The 24,258-nt window shown below is 54.2% G+C and overlaps 12 protein-coding genes across 12 annotated transcripts; 7 read left to right on the plus strand and 5 right to left on the minus strand.

Annotated features, from left to right (window-relative positions):
• Positions 1-75: 75 nt before the first annotated feature.
• Positions 76-2,462, plus strand: CLAFUR5_14567 (LEC14B protein; the record flags this gene model as incomplete). The annotated part of the gene is made up of 3 exons (XM_047913715.1): positions 76-153; positions 241-490; positions 598-2,462. The coding sequence occupies 3 exons, from the start codon at positions 76-78 to the stop codon at positions 2,460-2,462; spliced, it is 2,193 nt and encodes a 730-aa protein (XP_047769294.1).
• Positions 2,463-5,495: 3,033 nt separating this feature from the next.
• CLAFUR5_14568 (putative protein transport protein Sec61 subunit gamma) lies at positions 5,496-5,854 on the minus strand (the record flags this gene model as incomplete). The annotated part of the gene is made up of 3 exons (XM_047913716.1): positions 5,496-5,536; positions 5,613-5,699; positions 5,773-5,854. 3 exons carry the CDS (start codon positions 5,852-5,854, stop codon positions 5,496-5,498), a joined length of 210 nt encoding a protein of 69 aa, XP_047769710.1.
• A 664-nt stretch (positions 5,855-6,518) lies between these two features.
• On the plus strand, positions 6,519-7,232 carry CLAFUR5_14569 (uncharacterized protein; the record flags this gene model as incomplete). Its single annotated transcript, XM_047913717.1, has 3 exons — positions 6,519-6,611; positions 6,806-7,009; positions 7,089-7,232. 3 exons carry the CDS (start codon positions 6,519-6,521, stop codon positions 7,230-7,232), a joined length of 441 nt encoding a protein of 146 aa, XP_047769711.1.
• A 299-nt stretch (positions 7,233-7,531) lies between these two features.
• Positions 7,532-8,829, minus strand: CLAFUR5_14570 (uncharacterized protein; the record flags this gene model as incomplete). Its single annotated transcript, XM_047913718.1, has 3 exons — positions 7,532-7,741; positions 7,885-8,341; positions 8,564-8,829. 3 exons carry the CDS (start codon positions 8,827-8,829, stop codon positions 7,532-7,534), a joined length of 933 nt encoding a protein of 310 aa, XP_047769418.1.
• A 299-nt stretch (positions 8,830-9,128) lies between these two features.
• CLAFUR5_14571 (uncharacterized protein) lies at positions 9,129-9,566 on the minus strand (the record flags this gene model as incomplete). Its single annotated transcript, XM_047913719.1, has 1 exon — positions 9,129-9,566. One exon carries the CDS (start codon positions 9,564-9,566, stop codon positions 9,129-9,131), a length of 438 nt encoding a protein of 145 aa, XP_047769417.1.
• A 1,013-nt stretch (positions 9,567-10,579) lies between these two features.
• On the minus strand, positions 10,580-13,469 carry CLAFUR5_14572 (putative coatomer subunit gamma; the record flags this gene model as incomplete). The annotated part of the gene is made up of 3 exons (XM_047913720.1): positions 10,580-11,640; positions 11,696-13,324; positions 13,397-13,469. The coding sequence occupies 3 exons, from the start codon at positions 13,467-13,469 to the stop codon at positions 10,580-10,582; spliced, it is 2,763 nt and encodes a 920-aa protein (XP_047769416.1).
• Positions 13,470-13,744: 275 nt separating this feature from the next.
• On the plus strand, positions 13,745-14,584 carry CLAFUR5_14573 (Phosducin-like protein 2; the record flags this gene model as incomplete). Its single annotated transcript, XM_047913721.1, has 2 exons — positions 13,745-13,803; positions 13,882-14,584. The coding sequence occupies 2 exons, from the start codon at positions 13,745-13,747 to the stop codon at positions 14,582-14,584; spliced, it is 762 nt and encodes a 253-aa protein (XP_047769415.1).
• Positions 14,585-15,680: 1,096 nt separating this feature from the next.
• Positions 15,681-16,835, plus strand: CLAFUR5_14574 (uncharacterized protein; the record flags this gene model as incomplete). The annotated part of the gene is made up of 1 exon (XM_047913722.1): positions 15,681-16,835. One exon carries the CDS (start codon positions 15,681-15,683, stop codon positions 16,833-16,835), a length of 1,155 nt encoding a protein of 384 aa, XP_047769626.1.
• Positions 16,836-17,217: 382 nt separating this feature from the next.
• Positions 17,218-18,604, plus strand: CLAFUR5_14575 (uncharacterized protein; the record flags this gene model as incomplete). The annotated part of the gene is made up of 3 exons (XM_047913723.1): positions 17,218-17,409; positions 17,473-17,751; positions 17,828-18,604. The coding sequence occupies 3 exons, from the start codon at positions 17,218-17,220 to the stop codon at positions 18,602-18,604; spliced, it is 1,248 nt and encodes a 415-aa protein (XP_047769406.1).
• A 363-nt stretch (positions 18,605-18,967) lies between these two features.
• CLAFUR5_14576 (uncharacterized protein) lies at positions 18,968-20,593 on the plus strand (the record flags this gene model as incomplete). Its single annotated transcript, XM_047913724.1, has 1 exon — positions 18,968-20,593. The coding sequence occupies one exon, from the start codon at positions 18,968-18,970 to the stop codon at positions 20,591-20,593; it is 1,626 nt and encodes a 541-aa protein (XP_047769403.1).
• A 267-nt stretch (positions 20,594-20,860) lies between these two features.
• CLAFUR5_14577 (uncharacterized protein) lies at positions 20,861-22,813 on the plus strand (the record flags this gene model as incomplete). Its single annotated transcript, XM_047913725.1, has 2 exons — positions 20,861-21,160; positions 21,218-22,813. 2 exons carry the CDS (start codon positions 20,861-20,863, stop codon positions 22,811-22,813), a joined length of 1,896 nt encoding a protein of 631 aa, XP_047769419.1.
• A 167-nt stretch (positions 22,814-22,980) lies between these two features.
• On the minus strand, positions 22,981-23,911 carry CLAFUR5_14578 (uncharacterized protein; the record flags this gene model as incomplete). The annotated part of the gene is made up of 2 exons (XM_047913726.1): positions 22,981-23,424; positions 23,498-23,911. 2 exons carry the CDS (start codon positions 23,909-23,911, stop codon positions 22,981-22,983), a joined length of 858 nt encoding a protein of 285 aa, XP_047769617.1.
• Positions 23,912-24,258: the final 347 nt, after the last annotated feature.

A 24,258-nucleotide genomic window follows, 5' to 3' on the forward strand; every position in this document is an offset into this window, starting at 1 on the left:
TGTTTATCGCTTACCTCTCTTCCAGCATTCTTTGGGATTGGAATCGGGACTGGAGCTTGGTGAGGCGTTATCATCATGTCTGCATCTAGAGACGCCTTTTCGCCGGCTGCGTCGTGGCAGACGGAAACGGATGATGACGAGATGGACTTTGAGGTGCGTGAAAGGCAGCCTGACAGCGAGGGATGACGAGAGGCGTCTTGTTGCATTGGTGAGAGATGGGGATACTGATATGCCGTACAGCTCGCCAGCGACGAAGTGACACCCTCCGTAGACGACGCCGAAGAAGAGGACGAAGGCGAGGGGACGACGCTTTACTACGATGCGGAAGAAGGAACGTTAAGAGATGCAGATGGCGATGAGGTCAGATTCGAGGTCGGCGACTCAGAAGAGCCGGAAGATCAAGACGAGAACGAGGAGGAAGACGAGGAGGGAGAAGGCGGTCGAACACCCCAGCAAGACCAACCCCAAGCCACAGCACAAACAATCACAAGTACGTCCCTCGCCACCACCGCTCCTCTTCGACCAGCTCGCTTGAGACGCGTGAGTCTTCCCCATTCGTTAGAACATACGCGCTGATATGCTTCTGCTACGTTGTAGTAACCCAGCAGCAGCTAATGCAATTCCTCTCACATCCGGGCCTGCGAGGCATGTTCGCGAACAGTGGCATTGCGACGCGATCGCAGGTGCGGAGGGCACATGTGCAGCTTGACGAGGGGGAACAGGATGATGACGAGCAGGAGTACCTGGGCTATGGTGTGAGACGAAACGCGCGGAGGCGACGAGCACCTGTTGGAGACCGATACCCACCCATTCCGAATCCGGAGGGGAAGAAGTTGATGGATAGTGGGCAGTTTGGCTCGAATGATCGGTGCGAACATACTACGTGTGGTGCACCTCTCTCGAACGATACCCTCAGAAAGCGTAAGAAGCTGGCCAGGAGGATGTTTGACCGGGAGATGGGTGTGGAGAACCGTGGTCGCGCTCGTGCGCTTGGTGGACTTGCATCGCAGGAGCTGATACCCGGAAGTAAGGCGGACCTCATCATCAACCTCAACGCACGATGTTATTCTGGACAGTTCTCGGAGGATGGCAGCTTCTTCTTCGCCTGTGGTCAGGACTTCAAGGTGCGCATGTACGATACGAGCAATCCTTACGACTGGAAGTACTACAAGACGGTACATTACTATGGTGGACAGTGGACGATCACAGATGCATCTCTATCACCGGACAACAAGCTACTGGCGTACAGCAGTATTCGGAGTCAAGTGTGTCTGGCGCGAACAGAGCAGGGCGATATGTCAGATCCGCAGCACCTGGACTTCAGCGACATGGGTCGCGGCGGGCATGGAGGCGGTGGCGGTGGTGGGTGGGGACGAAGTCGAGGGCACTTTGGCATCTGGTCGCTTCGCTTCTCTGGTGATGGCCAGGAGATCGTGGCTGGTACCTCAGATCAGTCGGTCTATGTGTACGACATTGAGACGAAGAGGAGCATCCTGCGCATTCCTGGGCACACCGATGATGTGAATGCTGTGTGCTTCGGTGATAAAATGTCACCGCACATTCTCTACTCCGGCTCTGACGACACCACACTCAAGGTCTGGGATCGACGATCACTGGCCAGCATGAGACCGGCTGGTATGTTCTTGGGACACACCGAAGGTCTGACCTACATCGACAGCAAAGGTGACGGACGCTACGTGATCTCAAATGCCAAGGACCAAACCTGTAAACTCTGGGACCTCCGAAAGATGATCTCCACCGACGACGGCGAACGCATCAATCCACAAGACTACACCACAAATTTCGACTACCGCTTCTCACCCTACGACACCGACGACCACACCCCTCACCCGAAAGACTGCTCTCTCGTTACCTTCCGCGGCCATCGCGTCCTCAAAACTCTTATCCGCTGCCACTTCTCCCCACCCGGCTCCACCGACGGCCGCTACATCTACTCCGGCTCCCACGATGGCAAAATCTACGTCTGGAACCTCGACGGCACCCAAGCCGGGGCGCCCATCAACGTCCTCGCCGCCACAAAGAACTCCCGCCCCGTCGATGACGAACAATACGTCGACCGCTACGACTACTACGGCCGCGGCGGAGTCTGGAAGACAATCGTCCGCGACTGCTCATGGCACCCCTCCGCCCCTGTCATCGCCGCCACATCCTGGAATGGCTGGGACCATGGTCTAGGCACCTGCACAGTCCACAGCTGGAACGACGGAATGGAAACGGACGAAGTCGGCGAGCCTGACGAGGCAGAATGCAAATCTGGCGCTGCGTACGCCAAGGCTTCGAGCCTGGGGGCTAGTCCGATGGGGGCCCGCGTTACGGCGCACTTGCAGCATGATCAGAGGTATTATGGGCAGCCTAGCAATAATGCGAATCAGACGAGTCGGAGGACGAGGTTGAGGGATAGGATTGGGTTGGGGGCGCTGTGGGGTGGGGATGAGGATTGACTCACCGATGATGATGGCGAGGGTGAAGGGGATGAGGAGTTTGATGAGGCGCAGTATGATGATATGAGTGATGAGGAAGAAGAGGGTGAAGAGGAGGATTTGGCGGGGATTGAGTTTGTGGATGAGGATGCTAGTAGTAGTGAGGGAAATGGGGATGGGTCGGAGTGAAGGAACTACCCAAGTGGAGATATGGGGAGTGTGTATACTTTGCGGCTGAGGAGCTGCGGCACGGCCTAGACGGCGAGATTTCTACGACAGAGTCATGATGGCGTTTGCGATGGGTGCGGGGTGTATAGGGAGTACAGCAGGCGTTAGATCCGGGTCGCTCACGCTATGCATGATTGTCTTATCGTGCACTTGGCGTTTGCTACTGTCACATGTCAATGCATCAAAGGTATATAAGCTCACAGATTTCCGGTGACCTTCGACAATCCTCATTAGCTCAACGGTACGGCGTATGAACACTTCGCAGTGTACAGCGCCCTGTCTCGCATGGCTGGCTACCCACTACAGCATTATGGTGCTGAAGCGGTCTGTTCATCGTGCGTTCTGGTGGATTAATGTCGATTGTTTTTGCCATATCATCCCCTTTTGCCCCTGAGTCCAATCTTGCCTGTCTTGCGGACCACATGTGCTGAGGATGAAGGTATATACACTTGTAAGACGATACTGCTCCTCGACAATCACCATTAGCTCAATGGCTGAATTAGAAAGCGGCGAATTTCGCTGTCATGTCAAATGCAAGTTCCCGACACTCTTCCTCCCATTAGCAACAAATCAATGTTGCTCAAGTGGTACTATTGGCCCTTGGGCTGCTGTTGGGCTAGTGGTGATTGTTTTGCCATTCTCATTACCGTTGGCTTTGGTCTGATCGTGCATGTGCTTTTTGCAAAGTCACATGTCATCGGGTCAAGGCTACATATCCTTGCAAGACTATGATGCTCTTCGACAATCGTCATCAGCTCAATGGTACGACATGTGAAGACCGCATGAATGGTTGGATTTCTTTGGATTGACGGCTGTACCATCGGACCAGCGTACGGAGCGCTCATTTGACTCGTTGTCGTCTACTGTAAGGCCGCTGCTGGGCTGACGGCGATTGTTTCGCAGGCGGTCTTGCTTTGTCTTGCCTTTGCATTTGATAGCGGGCATGGTACTGCTTTTTCAGCATTGGCAACGTGCTCTTGACGAGCGTACATGTATTCATGATTTTGTGCTGCCTTTCGACAGTCATCGTTAGCTTAATGGCAAGGCGCATGTCTCTTTCAGCGGTTCAGCGTCCATCATGGCGGATCTTCCACAGGCTAGCGATATCAAGCGCTAGCTCGTTGATAAGTCCGCTATGAAGCTGTTGAGCTAGCGACGATTGTTCTTTTGATCCGTTCCTTTTACCTTGTTCCACATTGCCAGGTTGATGTTCCACGACCTCGGAGAGTTGAAGTTCAGTCTTGTTGTAGCATCACGACACTGCGGGATGTATCTTCAAACTGGCGGCAATCTTTTTGCACTTTCTTGCCCACTTGAGCTTCCAGAAGCAGTTGACCTCGCCCTTTTGCTCTGATTACCGTCAGCAGGTACACCGCACATACAAAGATAAGATACCTACCTCTCGAGGATCGCCGCCAGTTTGGAGGTACGCATTAGTCATAGCTTTCAGGTATGTCTGATCAATGCCGCACATCGATTCGATGTGACAAAGCCTATTCGACAGGCTAGGCCGTGCTGTCTGCCTGAGTTGGTCGCCATCGAGCTGGTGGTGGTCTTTCTGCTTTTTGCCTGCCCTTTGTCGTTAGGGACTTAGTCACGCTGCTACACTTCAGCACCCGAATCGCCTGCAGCTTTGGCGATAGGAGCCGGGTGTTGATGGGAAGTTGACATCGTATCAACGTCGCTCGTAACCATGCATCTGGTCCGCATCCTATTGGACATCTTCCGCATCAAGAGGCAAAACCGAGCTGCCGTCAATCCTTTTGCGTCTAGTCGTCCTCACACCACACACCTCTTGACCATTCTCCTCTTTTGCATTCCCTCGCCAAGAGATGGTGACCTATAAGCACTGATAACATCCACGTGCCTTCGACGATTGTCATTGGCTCAATGGTATACCTGTCAGACACGTCAGTAAGACATGCATGATCGCACCGGAACATTCGCGATTCACAGGAAGCTTTGTCGAGGCTTCGTTTTGTCGTGTGTTGTGGGACTGGTAATCGCTGGGTTGGTGGTGATCCTTTTGCTTCCCGATTGCCTTCGATTCCAGGACATGCTAGGACCCGTCAGTCATCCATATTTGTTTTTAACTTTTATGCATTCCCGTGCTTCAAAGCATGTGCCGCAGGGTCATATCAAGACCGGACTCCCTAACACAACATCTCAATGAATATGTATGGCCGAGGCGATTCTTCCACGAGCGGATAAGTTAATCATCCCAGGTCGTGTCACGTCTTGCCCAATCTGCGGTCGTCAATATGCTGCTGAATGTTGGTATGCTCTTGCGATCCGGCAGTTCGCTCCATTGTCACAAGCCCTTTGGCGTTGTAGGGCCTTTGGAGTCCGCCATGCTCGACAGTTCTCGTTGGCATAGCGGTATACCTGTCGGGCGCCAAAAGCGCATGGTAGACTCTGCTGCATGCTGTGCCCGACTCGCCATGTGTGTGCATGGCTGCTGGAGCGTAGAGGTGGACACCGCTGGGCCAATGTAGACCGTTCTTTTTGCTGCCGTTGCCCTCGACCTGAAGACATGTCATTCGGTTCCTGGCTAGAGGGTCTCTGTGAGGTGATGCTGGAATCATTCATGCTCTTTCGAATTTCGCTTCCGACGACATATGGTACACTACCGCGTGAATCGCCGTTTGTCAGATCTCTGCCTCAACGCCTCGCCATGCCTGGTTGTGACACTTTTGGAATCGCGCTTCCTTCTCCAACGAAGGACTTCTGCTCTTTCTGTAGTCTTCGCCCCTCCCCACAAGCCGTCCTCTTTCTATGCTCACAGTATCTCGGCGCGCGCTACGATCTCGCTCTCGCCGTTGTGTTCTATGCGCCGCCGACCAGAATGTTGTTCACTGGAATGTGGACTGATCCGGGGATGTTAGCAAGCGTCCTCCTGTGCCTGTGCGCAAGATCGCTGGGCGCTTCAAAAGGGAGACGTACTCAGCTTGACGACGTAGCCAATAACACCCATAATGATGAAACCCATGCCCACTGCTTGTGCTATCCGGAGGAACTCGCGCTTATCAGCTGTGACCGCAGTGTTAGTATGCATGACTTGTATATGCGCAACCACCTCTGCGCGCCCATCAAATCGACATACGCTTGCTACATCGTGTGATAAATTGTTTGCCGTCCTTCGCGAACTCTCTTGGCATCTCCAACAGCTCCTTTGCTTGGTCCATCGTGTCTGGTCGTGGTATGTGAGTCGCGAAGGTGTAGTGTGTGAGGTCGGAGTGGTGTGAGTCGTTGATGAATATTGATTTCTGTCGTGGTGCAGTGGCGTCAAATGTGGTCCTCTTTGGATGGAGTCGAGGTTAAAGTCTAGGTGTCCAGACCGCTTTCCTCAGGGATATCTCGGCAGGCGCCGAGCTGCACCTGCAGGCCAAGCACGCTAGTCAAAGTATAATTCGAGTACCTTGGCGTGCTTGGGAAAGAGCGATGTGATAGTGGTGCAATAGCCCGGCATTGAGCAGGTGATATCGATTCGGAACGTCGCATAGGCAAGATCCGATGTGCTCATGTCTTGCTACAGCTTCACATGGTTGCATGGGGCAAGCATGTGGCGTATCCGCGCCACCTCGGTCCATCCCTTGGCTCGGCTGCTATCCGAAATAAACCACGCGCGTGAAGCTCGCCACTACAAGACGTCCCTCCATCTTCCCAGTTTCCACTTTTTCCACCATCTCAACCCACGGTCGTTACATTCGGACACCAAGCAAACGCGCCAAAAGTGTTGAAACGACACACAAACACACGAATTCTGAGGACTGGAACACGGCACGGAAGCGCAAAGTCTGCACAGAAACCACGAAAGGGGCGCACGCGCCGCGAATCTTCGAAACAACCATGAAAGGCTCTACCACTGCGCATTGTGGCGCTCTATCACGACTCGCGACCTTTTTGACTCTTCTACTGTCTTTTGCGAACACGATACACGCGGTACGTTGCCTAAGCCTGGCACGCAAAGGATCTCCGCGGCGAAGTTGTGTTTGTTCGAGGCCAGCGCCGAGGCATTGTCGCAGCAGACTTCAAGAGTCTTGCCAATGAGCCCATGCTGGTCACACAGACGAACATTCCTCCGCCGTGATCGCCTTTGCTGCGAAGATGTTCTGGGCTTTCGCTGACTTCTACAGACAACGAACACCATCTGCCGCGGCCAATGGGGCTTCCTGAACGGCACTGCAGAGCTCCCCATTGCGCTGGACCATTTCATTTCGGAGCAGAAAGGCATTGAAGCTGATTGTCTGCCTGCGAGGTCTGGGCAGGGGACGTGTCATGACGTTGAGGGACTTGTGGGATTGCAGGGCCATGGATTGGGGTTGGCTTGGTGTAACGATGTAAGTGGTGTATTCCACCGACGCCAGGCGATGGATACGTGCGCGTCCGCAGAGTGAGGGAGTTGCTGACCGTGAACAGAACGACCACAGACTGTGTCTAAGCCACACCAACCTGGCAAGACGACTGCAGTGGACGATGTTTACCTGCTGGCAAATGAGCGAGCAGTTCGCGGGCCAGACCATGTACGATGACAACACGAACGTTATCGTCAAGTCGCTTTAGGGTGCTGGTCAGTGGGACGTAGTGACGGGAAGGTATTGGGAGGAAGGGTTCGTATTAGCATGGCGCTGGTGCACGTGTAATGTGATTTATGCATAATGGTTCTCAAACAATTTGATTTGTGGGTCGTAGTACCACGACCTCTTGTCCTTTGCAAATCAATCAAATGCAATCTGTTTTTACTTCTCAGCTGGACTCCAGCATTCCTCTCATCAGTCGCCGAGATCGGTTGCCGCTCGCTAGGACTGGTCGCAGTCGTTGTTGATGATTCCTGATCTTCCAGTCGCACATGCAGGACCTCACTACCCAGTCGAGTCAATTGTGACGGCGTACTTCTCGCGTACCGCTGCATCTGGGACACGACCCTTCTCGAAGCCCTCCTCCGTCATCCGGCGCAACACAGCGATTGTGAACACCTTTGGCCACTTCCGTCCATACTTGTCGAAAGTCTCCGGCTTGAGGACGGCGGCCATGTAATCCACAGTCCAGCGCCAAATAGGGGAGCTGACTGCCTACAAACAGAAGGGGTGTTAGCTATACTCGAGAACCACGTAGCAGTGTCTTAGACTATGGTGGACCGCGTGAGATATGCGCTGCACGACGCGCTCCATGTTCACCACAGTCTCAGACGCTGCTTGACCCTTCCAAAACGTACCAGGAGGGCGAACGCCTTCGTCGTGGCATAGCCGCCCAGCAGCTTGTGGTCCACCTCGTAGCAAATGAGGGCGTCCATGATGGCACTCAAGAACTGGGCGTCACCGAGGTAGTCGCCCAAGCGCCAGCAGCTGAACAGCGCCAAGGTCCTCCAACTGTGCGGCGGCGTGGTCGCGTCTGCGAGGCCATTATGTTCGCGAACGGCCTTGAAACTGGCATCGATGATTCCGGACAAGTCGAATGATTTGGTATAGCACCACTGGAGGTATGCGTCGAATTCGACTGGCAGGAAGTCGGGCAGAGAAACGGTCTTGTCAGTCGATTCGATCCAGCGCTGGCCGATGAAGGCGGCTTTGAAGAAGGTGGAGGTTGAGCAGATGACATCTTTGTGGGCTTTGAAGGGTTTTTGGGTGGTGCCTTCTCCTACGATGACGGTGGCGATGTCGTCGAAGGTGGACCTAATACAGATATTTGGTCAGCGGGCTCATTCTATAATGGTGCAATGGTTCTCGACGACGAAAACTGTGGCCGCTGCACAATCACAGACTCGTCTCTTGTAAGCGGCGACGGATGCTCCGCAGCGCAGTAAATGCTGTAAACATGGAAGCGGAAGCGTTGCACGACGCGCCTCTCTACGAGATCGCTCAGGCCGACGGTGCACGGGGTTGACTTGGACCTACTTGATTCGCTTGCGCTCCGGCTCAGCCTCGAGAGACTTGCGTTTCGACGACGGCGGAGTAGCAGCTTGGGGAGCGCTTGCTGGCGGTTGAGCAACAGTCGGCGGTTGAGCAACAGTCGGCTGTGGTGGCATCGGATTGGCAGCATTTTGAGCCGGTGGTCGTTGGGCAGCGATGTTGGCCAAGTGCTGTTGCTGCGCCCTCATCATCATCTGCTGCTGTCTCATCAGCTGCATCCATTGCTGTTGTGTCAGTTGCGCTGCTGCCATGGTTGTGCACCACGCTGGAAGTTTGGAATAAAGAGTAATGTGGAGGAAGTACCAAAGAAAGTCTGATGTAAAAGAAGAAAGCAAAGGCACGTTTGCAGAGCGGCCGCAGACTAAGTACCCACTTGCAAACGCTGCATGTGAAAGCCGCCGGGCGGCTGGCAGCCGGCAGCCGACAGCGCTGCATCGACGTAATACCGTAATACCGCAATACCGCAATACACACCACAACCACCAAGACCCCCTGCTCAGAAGCTCAAGCTCAAGATGAGCCCCTCCGTATCAATCCATCGACTCCATCCCTACCCCTCCTCCATCACCATATACGCCACCCCCCTCCCTCCCTCCAAACTCGGCACCATCTCCAACCTCCCACCCGCCGGCATCTCCAACATCCTCACAAACAACGCCACCAAGAACTCCTTACTCCACGCCCACTGCATTTCCTCCACGTGTCGCTTCGTCACGACTGGGGCGAGGAGATCGATGGACCAGCGTTGTAGCGGATTACCCTCCCAAGTCTGCCTTGCCGCTCTTTCCTCGCCAGCCTTGTCACCAGCGCCGTGAGGAGGAGCTCTTCGCGGCTCAGGCGCAACCAGCCCAGAAATCTCCAGCGCCACATCAACCCCCTCCATCGCGACCTGCCTCGACTGTCGAAGCAACTGCCTCATCGCGGCATTCTGGAACGCCGCATCTTTCAGAAAGTCTCCAAGGAGCCAGAACGACACGAGGGTCCTCATTACGAACCCCCGTCCTCAAATCCCCCTTGCCATCTCCCCCGTCCCTCCCCTCTCGTCCCTCCATCTCCCCCTCCACAATCTTCCTAACAACAGGTTTAACATCCCACCCTCCCCCTCCCCCTCCCTCCACCGTCTGCGTCTGTCCACACCATTCCACATACGCCCCAAACAGCCCCGGCCTCACATCCGGTAACAAAATAGGAGCCGTCATGCCTACTTGTCGGAATTTCATGGTGATGGGGTGGAAGAACTGCAATCTCGCGCTGATGAGGTCGATGGGGAGTGTGAAGGTTTGGATTTCTGGGGCTGTACCGACGAGGATTTTGATGGTTTGGATGAGGGGTTTGCTGGTGGTGTGGTGAACCTCTGGGTGGTGGGTGGGTGGGGGAGGGCAGAGCGGTGGAGGTTTTGGGGTGGAGGGGGTGGGATTTTGATGGCCTTGGTGGATGTTTAGGGGGCTTGGGAGTGTCGGTGGAGGTGGAGGTGGAGGGCTGTGTGCGTTTTAAAGCTTTTGGTTGGGGATTCTCGGTAGAAGATCGTTTACGTTTTGATGCTTCTGGTTTGGTGGTGGGAGTCGGAATGGTTGTGATGGGATTCCCGTCGCTACTACTCGGAGGCTTCTTGCGCCAGCCGAGGGGTGGCATGTTTGCTTTGAGAAGTGTTGAGGTGCTGTCTTGAGTGATGGCCTGAAAGGTGCGGTGGACGAGAGATATCGCGAGGCAACAGCATAGTCATGAGGAAGTGAAGCCTCCTGTGATGCGAACACATGTCTCCTCACTTTCCCCCTTACCAATTTTAGCACATGCACACCAGCGGCTTATTGACTGAACTTGATCATGATTCTTCTACCTTGGCACCACGCTAATGCATGACTTTTCTATCTGTTGCATGCCACCAGCATGACCCCATGAGTTGTCCGACCTACTCCTCTTACGCCTTGACTCCTTACCACTGGTAGCGTGACCACGTAGGCGCTCCCTCTGCCGACGGAGTCATCTTGGAATGAAGCGTGTCTATGCTACGCCACCGACCACAAGCGCAGCCAGGCCATCTTCTTCACTTCTCGCTTTGATCTGCACAGTGACTCCAGCCCTAGCAGAGAAAGCCATGCGGACCGTGGCAGCGACCTTTCCGCCAGTGACCGACTTGCCGTATAATCTCAAGGTATGCGTTGAAGTGGAAAGTGCGACATCGGTACCTTCCAGTGGTTGCATGCCCAAAGTCTTCACCAGCGATTCAACAGCATCGGATATGCTCTTAATGCTTTCAAGCTGCAATGTCTCACTAGCTTCATCTGCTGATGGCAGCCCTTGCCAGATGTTGTCAAAGCTGCCAGCAAAGGCGGGCAGGACGTAGTCGGCACCCGTAAGCTCCAGATCTTCGACTTGGTATTCATCGTCATAGCCACCTTCTTCAGGCTCTGATGTTGTGGGGTCAATCTCCTTCAGTGTGAACTTCAGCACGTTTGTGAAAGATGCTGGCACGAAGGAATCAGCCGGCCTCGAAAAAGAGGTGTAGACTGTGCCGGGCTCGTCCGCCTTTAAGAGTGGCACAGGAATGATGAAGCCGTCGTCCTCCAGTGCGGACTCCTCGCCTTCTTCCCCAGGAGCAGGATTTGAGATGACGGTAACGTCGCTGAGGACATAGTCTGGCAAAGTGTTCTTGATGTCGTACTGAAGCACAACATGCTCCTTGAATAAGTGCTTGACCGCAGAAACGACGTATTCGGTTTCTCTCTCGGTAAGGTCGATGACAGGGCTGCTCTTCAGCACTGGGCCGTACGATGAGAACTCTGGGATCGCTTGAAGTTGCTGGGCGTACTTCTGTGTCACGGCGGTCGCGGTCGCAGCAGCTTCGGCAGCAGATGCGTCGGTCTTCTTGGGTCCAACAGTGGGTGCTTTGAGAGTAGGTGTGGCAGTCGTGAGCTTCTTCGTGCGGTCTTCAGCGAGTGACTGCTCGCGACTGACGACTGGGACGTTGGAGAAGTCGAATGGGTTGGCGAAAGCCTCAGCGCTGCCACCATTGACGTAGTGCGCGAGCTGATCCTCGAGGACAGGAAGTGAGAACATGGAGTCTATGCAGTGTTAGCACGATACTCATGACAAGCAGGTCTTCCGCGAGAGTCTCACCATTTCGCACGAAACGTGCAGCAACTTCGTCATCCTGCTCCTTCATGAGACGAAGGTTGAGTGCTGCACGGTCGCGAACTTCATCATCGATGTCGTCCAAGCATCGTTTGAGCAGGACATGGACACTCTGCTTCACCTCTGGATCCTTCTGGCCAACGCCGAACTTGGCCAGCGCGGTGACAGCAGCTGCTCTTACGATAGCGTTCTCCAGCACAACACGGTTGTAGATGTATCGGATGTACTTCGTTGGCTGTGCAGTCCTTGGTCCCTCCAGTCCGAGCAAGTGCAAAATCCGCACTGCAAGCTTAGTGAACTCACAGTCCTCAATGAACTCGCAGAGATGTGCAAGAGCTTCCTCTTTGCTCTCCGGAACGAACTTGATCAGATCAAACATGCTCTCCACAACACTGCGCTTGAAGTCATAGCCGCCTTCGTCACGCAAGATGCCAGACAGGAACTGTAGCATGCGAGCCTGCTTCGATGGAAACTTCAAGCACAATGTGCGAATGGCCTCGACAATCGTGACCTTGAACTCATCCGTAATCTCTGACATGAAAGTGCTGATCTGTGTCATGAGACGATCCACTGAAGCCTCGTTGCCAGTCTTGAGCAATGTGGTGATGGCAAAGGTGGCAATGGATCGGTTCGAGTTCGAGATGAGCGATTCGATATCCTGGTTACACTGTCGGACAGCGTCTGGCTTGAAGGATGCGAATTGGTGGAGGATGCGAATTGCAGCGAACTTGGTGACTGCTCGTGGCGAGGTCAAGAACAGCTGCAACACGTGGATCGCTTGGTTGGCTTCCTGGTCCGTAAGATGCGGCATGTCTCCAATGGCCTTTGCAGCCTCGAAGTTGACCATCTCGCTCTTATCCCGCAGCCACTCGTCCAACAGCTTCATCATTGGTTTCCTTGAGCTCTGCTCGTCCTCGGCAAGTTTCGCGGCCAATCTCACGAGCATGACTCTAGCAGCTGGCGACTTGACGACACCCGGAGCGCTGTACTGTTGCACCATCTTGACCAAAGCCATTCTGTCGTGCGAGCGCATTTGGTAGAGGAGACCAATCGCATGGTACTGTGTCATGTAGTTCGTGTTCGCGGCGTGTAGCTGTTGCGACGACCCACCAAAGCCCATGAATCCGCCCGACGATTTGGCTGAAGAAGCTGCCTCTTGTGTTTCGCTCTGCCATCTTCGAACAATGTCTCTCGCGATTGGGAGGAGGTGGTACGAGGATACCAATGCTGCCGAGGAAACGGATGGTGTCTTGTCAACGATGGCGGTCTTGATGTTTCGCTCAATCGCTTGCACAGTCGAGGCATCTATGATTCTGCACAGTGCACGAATGGCGTTGGCCCTGTATACGACATCACTTCCCACTGCCGTGTCCTTCATGATACTGCTCGTGACCATAATGACATCCTCGGCAGTCTGCGACAGCTCTTTAATGACCAAGTACACCATCTGTCGGAGGGAGGCATCCTTGTTCTGGAACAACTTCGAGATGCCAAAGAAGAGCGTGGTGGCCTCGTTGGTCGGGAACTTCTCGCCGGTCGATAGGAGGAGCGCGATTTTGGTGAGGAGGATGCGACATCTTCGGGGGGAGATGGGGGAGGTGTTGAACACTCGGGCTGTCCAAGTGGTGTGGCGGTCAGCGCATATGTTTCGAGTAATCAGGAGGATGTGTATTGGGATAGCTGTACCTTCCTGGAAGACGGAGGTCCTGTCCACCTTGACAATGCCCGCATCGTCCTCGTCCTTTTTGTATGGGGCCATGTTGGTGGGTGTGTGCTGCTATCGCAGCGGCATAGAAGAAGGGGAGGCGGTGTGTGGCAGCCAAGTGGTCGTTGGTCCGCAATTCGTGGCCTCAATGCTCTCTCCGCCGTCTGACGCTGGAAGATCATCTCCTTGGCAGAGCCTGGACGCGGAGTGACGAGCAGAGCCGCAATACACATGATCCTTCTGCCTACACATCCATCTGACATCGACAACGTGCGCGAGAAAGCACCTGTAGAACAGTCACAAACACACTTGGCAAGACGGATCCGTCCATGATGGGCAACATGCCTGTCAACGTCCCTGTGGACGACCCCAACGCCGACACAGAATGGTAGGCGGCATCTCATGTCTTTCACCGAACAGACCACGTTCTCTCTCCGTATACAGCTATGCTGAGTCTTGCACGCAGGAACGACATCCTCCGCAAACATGGAGTCATCCCGGAGAAGCCGCCTTCACCAACACCACAGATCGAGGAAGCACTCATCCAGGCACGCGAATTGGCACACGAGCACAGACTGGAAGGCAAAGATCTGGACGGACTGGACGAGCTCGAAGATGCCGAGGACGAAGCGTTTCTGGAGTCGTATCGCCAGAAGCGCATGGACGAAATGGCAGAGCTGCAGACAGCAAGTGTGTACAACCACGTCTACCCCGTGCAGAAGCCAGACTATTCGAAAGAGGTCACCGAAGAGTCCAGCAAAGCCTTCGTGCTCGTTCTTCTCACCTCTTCATCCGGAACAAACGTCGAGTCACAGCTCATGATCGAAGCCTGGCGAGAGTTGGCCAAGAAGTTCGGCGACGTCAAGTTCTGCCAGATGCAAGCCCACTTATGCATTGAAGGATATCCGGATCGAAACACACCTACGCTTCTGATCTACAAGGATGGGGAGATCAAGAGACAGCTTGTGACATTGAAAGAGCTCAACGGAACCAAGACGAGTCTGCAAGATATGGAGAAGATCCTGCTTGGGCTGGGCGCACTGCAGCACAACGACTCGAGGTTGAAGAGGAAGGACGAAGATGGCGACGAGGACGCGCCCAAGAGGAGTATATTCCAGAGTCAGCCGAAGAAGGCGACAGCGGAGCACGACGACAGTGATTGGGACTGAAGTGTGTCAAGGAACGTATGGGCGATGACTTTGCACAGCCCACATGGACCATCAACGTCTTTGCTACGATAGCACGTGTGAGACACGAGCGCGTGAAGCTCCTGGAGCTGACAGCACGCCAAGGAACCGCAGCAGCTCTGCGACTAGTGGGCAAGCGCGACCACGTTACGTCGGACTACTAGCGATGGATGCTGGGCGAGCAGCCATTAGTCAATACCAGCGAAACTTCCGCAAGCTCGCTCTTCATATACGCTCTGCTACTCTATTCCCACTTGGCACGGGCTTTCGGCCACTTCTTCAGCTCCGAACTTTCCTGATTGAGACAAGCCAAGTCTGGAAATCTTCAGCTGAACTGCGCTCGCTCTTCGCTGCTCGTCGACCCTAGATCAGCATGACGAAGTGCGATCCTTCACCTCGGCGACATTGCTACTTTCGTGCCTGTATAAGCATTTGACATCGCGCTCGACCCGGGGACAATGACCCACAGAGATGGCCCCCAATGCCGGAAACTCAGGAACAGCAGAAGACCCCGGTCCTGAACGCCTCGTGCCCGAGATGTCGACAGTCCAAGCTCAAATGCATTCGAAACGACGACGATGACAAGTGTACACGATGTCGCAGCAGTAATAGCATATGCGATGACGTGCCCAGGGCCATCAGGCGCCGCAAGCCACGGACAGATACACGAGTGGCACACCTTGAACATGAGCTGCAGAAAGTGAAGGAATTGCTGTCTCATGCAGGCGGGGCTTCATCACCGGCTGTTGATCTCACTGCGCAGAGACGGTTTGTCTTCCAGGAACCTTTGACGCCAATCTCACACTCCTCAGGGAGTTCCGGTGGTCGACCGTCAGTGTCATCGAAAGAAGACTTCTCTGTCAGCAGAACTCCTTCATCTACGACCTTCCAACAGGACAGTCACGATTCAACATGCACAATACCTGGCATTGTGCCAGATATCATCAACGCGCAGCAAGCGAGAGGGCTACTCTCACAATTCAGGAAGCGTACTATCGACCGATTGCCAGTCGTGCAGCTGGAAGACCACGACACCTTCGAAAGCTTGGCAATTTTCAGACCATCGCTATTGCTCGCCATGATTACCGCTGCCAGCAATGCAGGGGATCCTCAGTTGTTTGGACAACTTCACTCCGAGCTGATCAAACGGCTGGCACAGAAAGCAGTGATCGAAGGCGATCGTAGTCTCGAACTGGTGCAGGCAATACTGGTCATGGAGTCATGGCTGTGGGTCCCCGACAACTTCGAGAATGTAAACTTCTACCAATGGATTCACATCGCCGCAACAATGGCATTACAGCTTGGCCTAGGTGGCACTGGCAAGGGTCAGTCTCGAAGTCGTCGGGAAGAGTCGGAAGCGACGGCAGACATGCAAGAGCTACGGACAACGCTGGTCGTGTATCTATCGGCATCCAGTGTAGCGATCAGTCTCCGCCGAGACAACATGTTCGGCCTCACGCCTGCTGTACGCGTGGCACTGGATGCATTCAGCAAGCGAGCAGAGACCACGAACGACAGACGACTGCTAGCTTGGATCCGGCTCGAGATGATCGCGGAAGATGTCCAAAGTGTCACACCGAATCAACAATACAGCCGTGAGTCCTTCCTAGCCATGAGCTCGGATGTGGCCGCGAATGTGTACCGGCTCCACATCCGCCTCGAAAACTGGCAGAAGGAGCTGCAGCCTGGCATAATGAACGAATTGCTGTTTGTTCACTTCCAATATTGCAAAGCGAAGCTGTACGAAGTTCCCGTGCACTTCCATCATGACCTTTCGAAACTGGTGGCCTACCCATTCACCGGAGGCGATGACAGTGCACCGGACGACGAGACCCACGGAGGCGACAGTAACGCCATCCTGCGCCGAGCTGTGCAGCCATATCACGATGCTTGTCGAGGGGTTTTGCACGCCGTACTGGCAATCACGCCCGAAGCGCTCGGCGGATGTCCCACTGTGTTGCTGGCTCGAGCAGTGTATGCGATGAATGGCCTCAAGGTTGGCCAGAGGCGCCATGGGATTGAGGAAGATGTGCGGAGCATTCATACTCTCATAGCGAATCACTTGTCGAAGGCGGTTGGCGAGCACGGACGACAGATCCCGAGAGTGTTCCTGCATGTCTGGAAGGGGCTCCTGGATGCCCAAGAAACCGCGGATTCAACGCCTTACGCCACCGATTCAGAACACCTAAACAGCACCGCACCGAAAGCTGAAGACGCCTACAGTACACCTTGATCCAACCACAACGTCACCCACCCACCTCGCGGCAGCGAACAAATCGAGAGCCCCGACAATCCCTTCCAGAACGACCCATCCGTGGGTATGATCGATGAAATGATGCTCGATTCGGACCTCTTCTCGGATGCGTGGCTGACGGAGTATGATCCTGCTCTGGATGAGTTTGTGGCTGATATTGAGGCGGGGAGTTTGCCCAAGTGTCCGTGGGGGCCGTGGCAGGATGCTCTCAACGATGGACAGATTGCCTCCATCGAGTGACTGAGGCAGAACGACAGCCTTAGATGCCTCTCGAGGTGTCGCTGACCTCTGACTGTCTCGCCGAAAGCTATTTCTAGAATTGGAATGTGAGACAATCGAGCTGGGCTTTGTTGGCATTTATATGCCTCCAGCAGGGGTCAGTCTCTCTCTACCAATACTTGCAACATCATTAAAGACTGCAGGCCCGATGTCAGATCTTGACGGAAGCGAAAGACCTGCAAACATCAAACTGGTCGCTGAACTCAAGGAACTTAACGAGCTTGCCGCCGACGTACAAAAGCGTCTGACTGGGGGATTTGGAGACTACTGTGAGGTATGTGAAGATGCGTATGAGAAATCTCCACAGTCGCTACACAGCCATACTAACATGTCCTAGGAGGGTAGTCGCGGAGACATTAGACACTTGCAGATACCAAAGCTCTTGCAACTCGTCGAGAAGGTAGAGCAACTTAATACGAATATCAACAAACTCCACAGCACTTCCAATCTCTTGAAAGAATCAGACGACATGGCCGACTATGTGCCTGCCACTCCTACCAAATCCACCAAGGCTGAGGCAACGAATGCCCAATTACAGACGGTCCAGGATCGTCTCGACAAGATCGTAGAGCAGAACGAGACGATGGAGCTCAGAGTGAAAGATGCGCTCGCGCAGGTGGGCACCTCGGTGGATCCCAGGTGATACCCTGGAACCTTGGGAAAGGACAAGCACTAACAGCTCTCCACACTAGGCACAGGGTGCTAAAAAGGAATCTGATGCCACAGAAGTTGAGAACGAGACGTTGCGCAAGGATGTCACACGGCTGGAGAAGAAGGTAAAGGAGCTCGGCCGCAAAGGCACTATGTCGCTTCCTGAGCATGGGTCTGAGCATGCTGAATCGCTCTCTCAACCCCTTGGAGACCGTGTCTCACGTGTAGAAGAGCAAAGTCGCCAACCAGTATCGCCGCGGCCGAGCTTCAGTCAAGTACTGATTACAAACATCAAAGAGCCCGACACCGTCTGGAGGTACTTCCAAGCGTTGATCGGCCCTAGCAGATACATGCATTTCGGGCAGCTCCTTTCACCATCTCGATTCGGCGGAACAGTCGTCCTCACCTTCGAGGATCCAGATGCAGCTCTTGAAGCCATACAATACCACGGCACCGACATTCGCGGCCACACCTACGGCGTTGAGGAGATCCTGTATAGTGATCTAGACATGCTCCCGCCGGGCAATACCAGAGTCCTCATATCTGGCTTCAGCAGATCCTACACCCTTTCCCACGCAGAGGAGTTCCTTCGGAGAAACCTGGTTCCTCAAGGCGTGAAGGGTCCCAGTATCAAGTTCATGTTCCAGTGGTCGGATCTGGAGCCTGTCCGTAGCATGATATTGGCTGAATTTGATGGACGAAGCCTACGTGGCAAAGGCAGTCAGAGTTTTCGACAAGAAGGTCGTCGACGGGTGCAACGTGAGGGTTGGAGTCATTTAAGACGGAAGCAGAACAGGCTATTACGCCGTTGGACCTGACTATCGTGCGATTAGGAACGTTGGGTTTTGTGACCGGGCCGGGTATTGTGCGCGAGGGCATACTTGAAGATCACGAAGGGAGAATAGCACTGGGGTGAAGGCATGCGGCGCAAAGTGTGTTGAAGAATACCGCGAGTGTATCGAGACAATTGAGGAGTGAACGTGAACGGAAGGTACAGTGATCAGCGAAGCATTCACCTGCAAGATCAGGGCACGTGCCGATACATGTTTGCGTCCGTGCCCCAAATCTACAACGCCAGAATCTTCCGTTCCACCTTCATCCTTTCGACTGCTCACATCGCACATCTCCGACCACCACAAAAGGCGACGCATCTGCACATACATCGCATCAGCAATAGCCAGATGTCGGACCAGAAGCAGAGCTCCGAGTCCACCCCGGACGCCAACAACAACTTACTCGGCGGTGATCTGGAGAAGCTGAACGCGCTGGCGGAGGGTGTGAAAGCGCGACTGAAAGGAGGTTTCGGCGATTACTACGAAGACGGCAGTCGCGGCGATATCAGACACCTGCAGATGCCCAAGCTGCTTCATCTCGTGGAGCAGGTGGAAGAGGTCAATACCAACCTGCGCAAGCTTGACCACGCTTCGACTCACTCCAGCGCGAACAATATGACCGGCTACAACAGTGTGGGCAGTGCACCTGGCGGCAAGGCCACCGCTGCGCAACTGCAAGTGGTGCTCGAGCGTCTTGATAAGCTCAACGAGAAGAACACAGACATGGAGCAGAAGGTCAAAGATGCTGCGATCAAAGCCGAGACCGCACACAAGCACTCCGAAGCGACCGAGTTGGAAAATGAAAGCTTGCGAAAGGACATTGCGCGCCTGGAGGGCAAACTGAAAGAGGTCGGACGCAAGGCTGCGCTTCCCCCTCCAGAGCACCAGCGTCTCGAGGAGAAGGTCCAAGGTCTACAAGATCAGGTCCAGACTGCATCGAGCAAGGCGAAGGAAGTGACGGACCGATTCGAAGCCCTACAAATGCAAGTCGGACAGGCCTCCAGCAAGGCCGACGCCGCAGCAGAGAAGGCTGATGGCGTGCGCACTGTTGTCAACAATGCCTCCGCTTCGCGAGATACCTATCGTGCCAAGCAAGACCGAGTGATGCAATCCCTGGAAGCCAGATATGACGGGTTCGTCAGCCGCGTTCGTGATGTCGAAGCCAGTACTCAGTCTGCAAACAGCAAGGCCGACTCCGCCCACAGCAGAGCCGATGCTGCCGCGAACAAAGCTGCCAAGGCGCAGGCGCAGGCGCTCGCAAACACCGAGGCTATCAAGAAATCGGACGCAAAGTGTGCCAGTGTTAGTCGACAAGTTCAAGATCTACAAGGCAAGGTGGACACAGTCGCCATCGAGGCGGAGACTGCTTCAAGTACTGCACAGACTGCTGCAACCAAAGCGGAGACAGCGCTGAACAGAACGACCTCAGCTACCATCGAAGCCAACAAGGCGGAGGCGGCGAACGCAGTCTCTTCGACTATCGCAGCTCAAATCGCCAAGCAAGAAGAGGCTGTGAAGGCGCTGGAAGGCAAATGCACCCGGTTCGCTAGCGACATCCAAGATGTACAGGTTTATCAGCACACCAACGAGGAGACTCTGAGCTCTCTACAGTCCCAGGTCGACAACATCAAGGACAACATCACTTCCCTCAGTACCAACTCCACTCCACAACAGGATAACAAGAAGTACGGAGTCATGGTCAGCGACTTGCCCAAAGACGTCACTCAGGCATTAGTCGTCGATTACTTCCAAGCAAGCAGCGGACCTATCATCAGCTCTCAGGTGATCAAGCAGAAGGGCGGAACTACTGCTTTCATCCTGCACTTCAAGGACGCGAGAAGTGTCTCGAACGCTTTGGCGCAGAGGGCTACAAAGATAGACGGAAAGCTGATGAACATCCTGGCACTTACCAACCCTCGTAGCCCGCAAGAGCTTTTTGCTAAGGAGGCGTCGGCTGGTGCTGGTGGGAAATGAGGGTTGAGTTTGTTTGATGAGTAGAAGTGTACTGGGGAGAGTTTACAGGGTGGATGTTGCAAGTGGTGATTGCTTGACTCGTAGACATGCGCATGATGGTTCTGAACAGGGGGTTCTATGTGTAGCGTAGCAGCGAAGGCGGTACGAATGAAAACCCAAATACCACGACTTCAATTGAGGAGCCTCTTTTCATGTTACATTTCTGAGTACTTTCTAGTCCTTGTAAGGACTCTTCTGCGGGCAGAGGACCCTGGACGCCACAATCACATGCCGGAAGCTGAAACGCCGTTTGCCCTTAGCGCGTTCGGCACTTCCCGGCCGTTTGAGACTTTCGTCTCAGCTGCACTTACATCTCAAGCTTGTCGCCCCCCCCCCCCCCCAAGTTGTCACAAGGTGTACATCGCACCAACGTCTGACGCAAACCAGGAACAGCCATCTGCTCTTGAACATCACGCATACACTGCCGACAACACTATCAGCTTGGGCGGTATCGACGTTGAAGCTCTGAACGCACTCGCGAGGAACGTGCAGGAGCGCCTGAAGGGCGGGTTCGGCGATTTCCATGAGGTGAGTATCTGCCACCACGAAGCCGTGAATTCATCACTGACAGACTTGTGTTGCTAGGAGGGCAGCCATAAAGACAACCGCACCGCTCAGCTCCCGAAGCTCACCAAGCTACTCGGCGAGGTCGACAGACTTAACGACAGTCTGCTGAAGCTGGTAGCTACGCGCGCATCAAGGAGCAACGATCTACCCGGTATGACCAGTGGCGCGGGCACAACTGTGCCACTTGGTGGCAAGTCGAAGACGCTCAACACGCGAGTGCAAGAGCTCCAGCACCAGTTCGCGCAGATGATGACCCGGAATGAGCGACTCGAGAAAGACGTCAAGGCCGCCACCACTCAAGCCGAAGAGGCGACCAGAAAGATGGAGGCAACAAAGCTGGAGAATGAGACTTTACGCAAAGATGACGAGAAACAGGGCAAGAAGCTCAAGGAGCTTGAGCGAAAGGGACCAAAAGCCGTGGCTTCCCAAGATCAGTCACCGTGGGACGAGCAGTTCCAAAGTCTGCAGGTCCAGGTCCAGGCTACTGCGGACAAGAACAAGCGAATCGAGAAAGTGCTCAACAAGGCTGTCGATGACGCGGAACAAGCAAAGACGGATGCATCGACGGCCAAAGTCGAGATCGACATACTTTGCAACACCCTCAATCAGCAGGGTAAGAGATTGAGAGAGGCAGAATCGAAGGAACCAGGGACTACGCTGTTCACCAGCGCTTTTGCGCCCTCAAATGCGACACACTGGCACGACCGGCTCAATGGTCTGCAGCAGCAAATTGACACAGCACACAACAACGCCGAGACGGGTTGCAAAGAGGCTATGGTAGCTCAAGCACAAGCCCAGGCGATCTCCGCTGCCCACGACAAGACCAGATCGAGACATACCCGTGCCATTATCTCGATGAGAGACCAGATCAAGAAGACCGACGAGCGCCTCGATCTAGTTCTTGGCGATGACTCCGATGTCGGTGTACCACTGTGGGTACCTACGACATTCAAGCAACGAACTCTGGAATGCCGCATCAACAAGATCGAGACATACACCACCCGAATGAGCCGACGCACACCAGAGCTTCCAGCGATTTTGATGTGGAATATCTGCCCATGTCTATCACTGAACAACAGATCGAAGACGCAATTGATGCGATTCCCTCGCACCAAACTGTCTACCCATCGTATCTCTTCTACAACTACAACGGACGTCAAGGGAGGAACAGCCGTGGTCGATTTCAAGGACCAGACGGATGCCAATGAAGCGGTCAGAATGGATGGCATGATGATCGGAGGCCAAAAGGTGTCAGTGCAAGAAGTCTTCTACCCGCAGGATGATACCATCATCGGTCATTACAGCGGCTGGATCCTGCTATCGGGTGGTTGGGAAGGCCTGTTGGGCTCTCAGCCATTCATCCCCGATGCTGTGTCGTATATCGGCGAGCCTTCGTCTACGCTTATCCGTGAGTTCCTGCACAGTGTCGCCAACTTTCACGGCGATATGAAGATCAAGATGGCTATGGACAGCACGGACAAGTGCTGTATGTATGTGTTGGTCAAGCTGGCGGATGAAGTGGAGGTGACTAGGGCGTTTCGGATGCTGCACGGACAGGAGTTTTCCAGGGGTGCGATGCATGTCGGCATTGTGCAAGGTTACGATGGGACTTGATCGAGCTGCAGGAGAATATGACGGCTTGTCAGAGCAGTCCGGCTCTCGTTTTCGATGCTGCTTTTGAAGGTATACCTGGTAGAGCGTGTGTCGACTCCGCGGGACGCAGGACTGTGACACCGTGAAGCTTCATCCAAAAATCCATCTTCACCATGCGGAACTCTGCATCATGCATCCAAGACTCCCGTCATCTCACAAGCCCACTCACACTGCCCACAAGTCCAACCATGCCGCAACATCTCTTCCTCGTACGTGAGCTCATCGTCCTCAAGTTGCGCATACAGTATCGGGTAGTCGTGCCGTATACGCCCCAGATGCATCCACGCGACCATCCCAAATGCTATCTTCGCAATACGATCGACGCCCCATCTTCCAAGACGGCCATCCATATTGCCAAAGGCACAGAGATGCTCAGACAGCACGTCCAAGCGAGAGTCTGCCGCGTGCTTGAGCCACGGCGGATATGGTCGATTTATTGAGTCAGTTTCATTGGGGCGGAAATCGAAGTCCACTCGAAGCTTTTTGTCCTTGGCTAGAGGAGCTGGAGTGATAGATGCCTTGAGCATGAAGTCGGGGAAGTAGAAGACGAGATTTTTGAGGCGGCTTGCGTCCTTTGAGTCGTCAATATGCGCTCCAAAATTGTCGACAAATTCGCCGAGCGTAATCCCAAGGCTGAGCACTCACCTCGTTCTGTATCCCTGCCATCCAGGTCCGCCACGTGGGCACGCGACGGCCTATTTGGAGATTGCGCAGGTTGAACATGAATATATGGTTCTCGTAGTACATGCTCTGCAGCTCAGTCCGCACTTCAGGGCAGGCCTGGGCTATGCGCTCCGCTGTAGTCATCATGCAGCGCAGGTCGAGCTGCAGGTAGCCGCAGCTGTAAGCCCATATCCGGTTTCGTAGTTCACCAGGAAGATCTAGGAGGGTCAGTGGGCGTGGTCTGCCTGCTTTGCGGCTGCTTGATCTCAGAGGCGAAAGCTGGCAAGTCGTCGAGATATCGTTCCTCTCTGAACCTGCCTGTGCTTCTGAGTTGGCGAGCAGTCGTTTGCCGAATTCGCTTTGTGGCTGCAATGGCGCGAACATCATGTTATTCATTCCTATAGAATGTTGATGCATTTAACAGAAAATGTTCAGCGTAGCAGCGGAAAAGGCCTCGAGGGAATCCGTGCTTACCTTTCGGAGACTTCGAGATGAGTGTACCGACGGACTGGGTCAATTTTTTCTATCAGGTAGCGTGATACTGCTAAGGTGATCGTTGATTGTCTCGGAGCGTCAGATCCTCGATGATTGCCATCAAGGACCTCGGCATTTCCTTTCACAAAGAGAAGAAATAGCACTGACTGACAGGAGAAGTCGAAGGAGAGCTCACAGCTTACCAAGGTCGAGCATCATATCGTCTCGCCAGACTGCCGTTGGGCAATGCCATGATTCTTCCGCTCGAG

This window comes from Fulvia fulva, chromosome 13, assembly GCF_020509005.1.
Source record: "Fulvia fulva chromosome 13, complete sequence".
NCBI lineage: Eukaryota > Fungi > Ascomycota > Dothideomycetes > Mycosphaerellales > Mycosphaerellaceae > Fulvia > Fulvia fulva.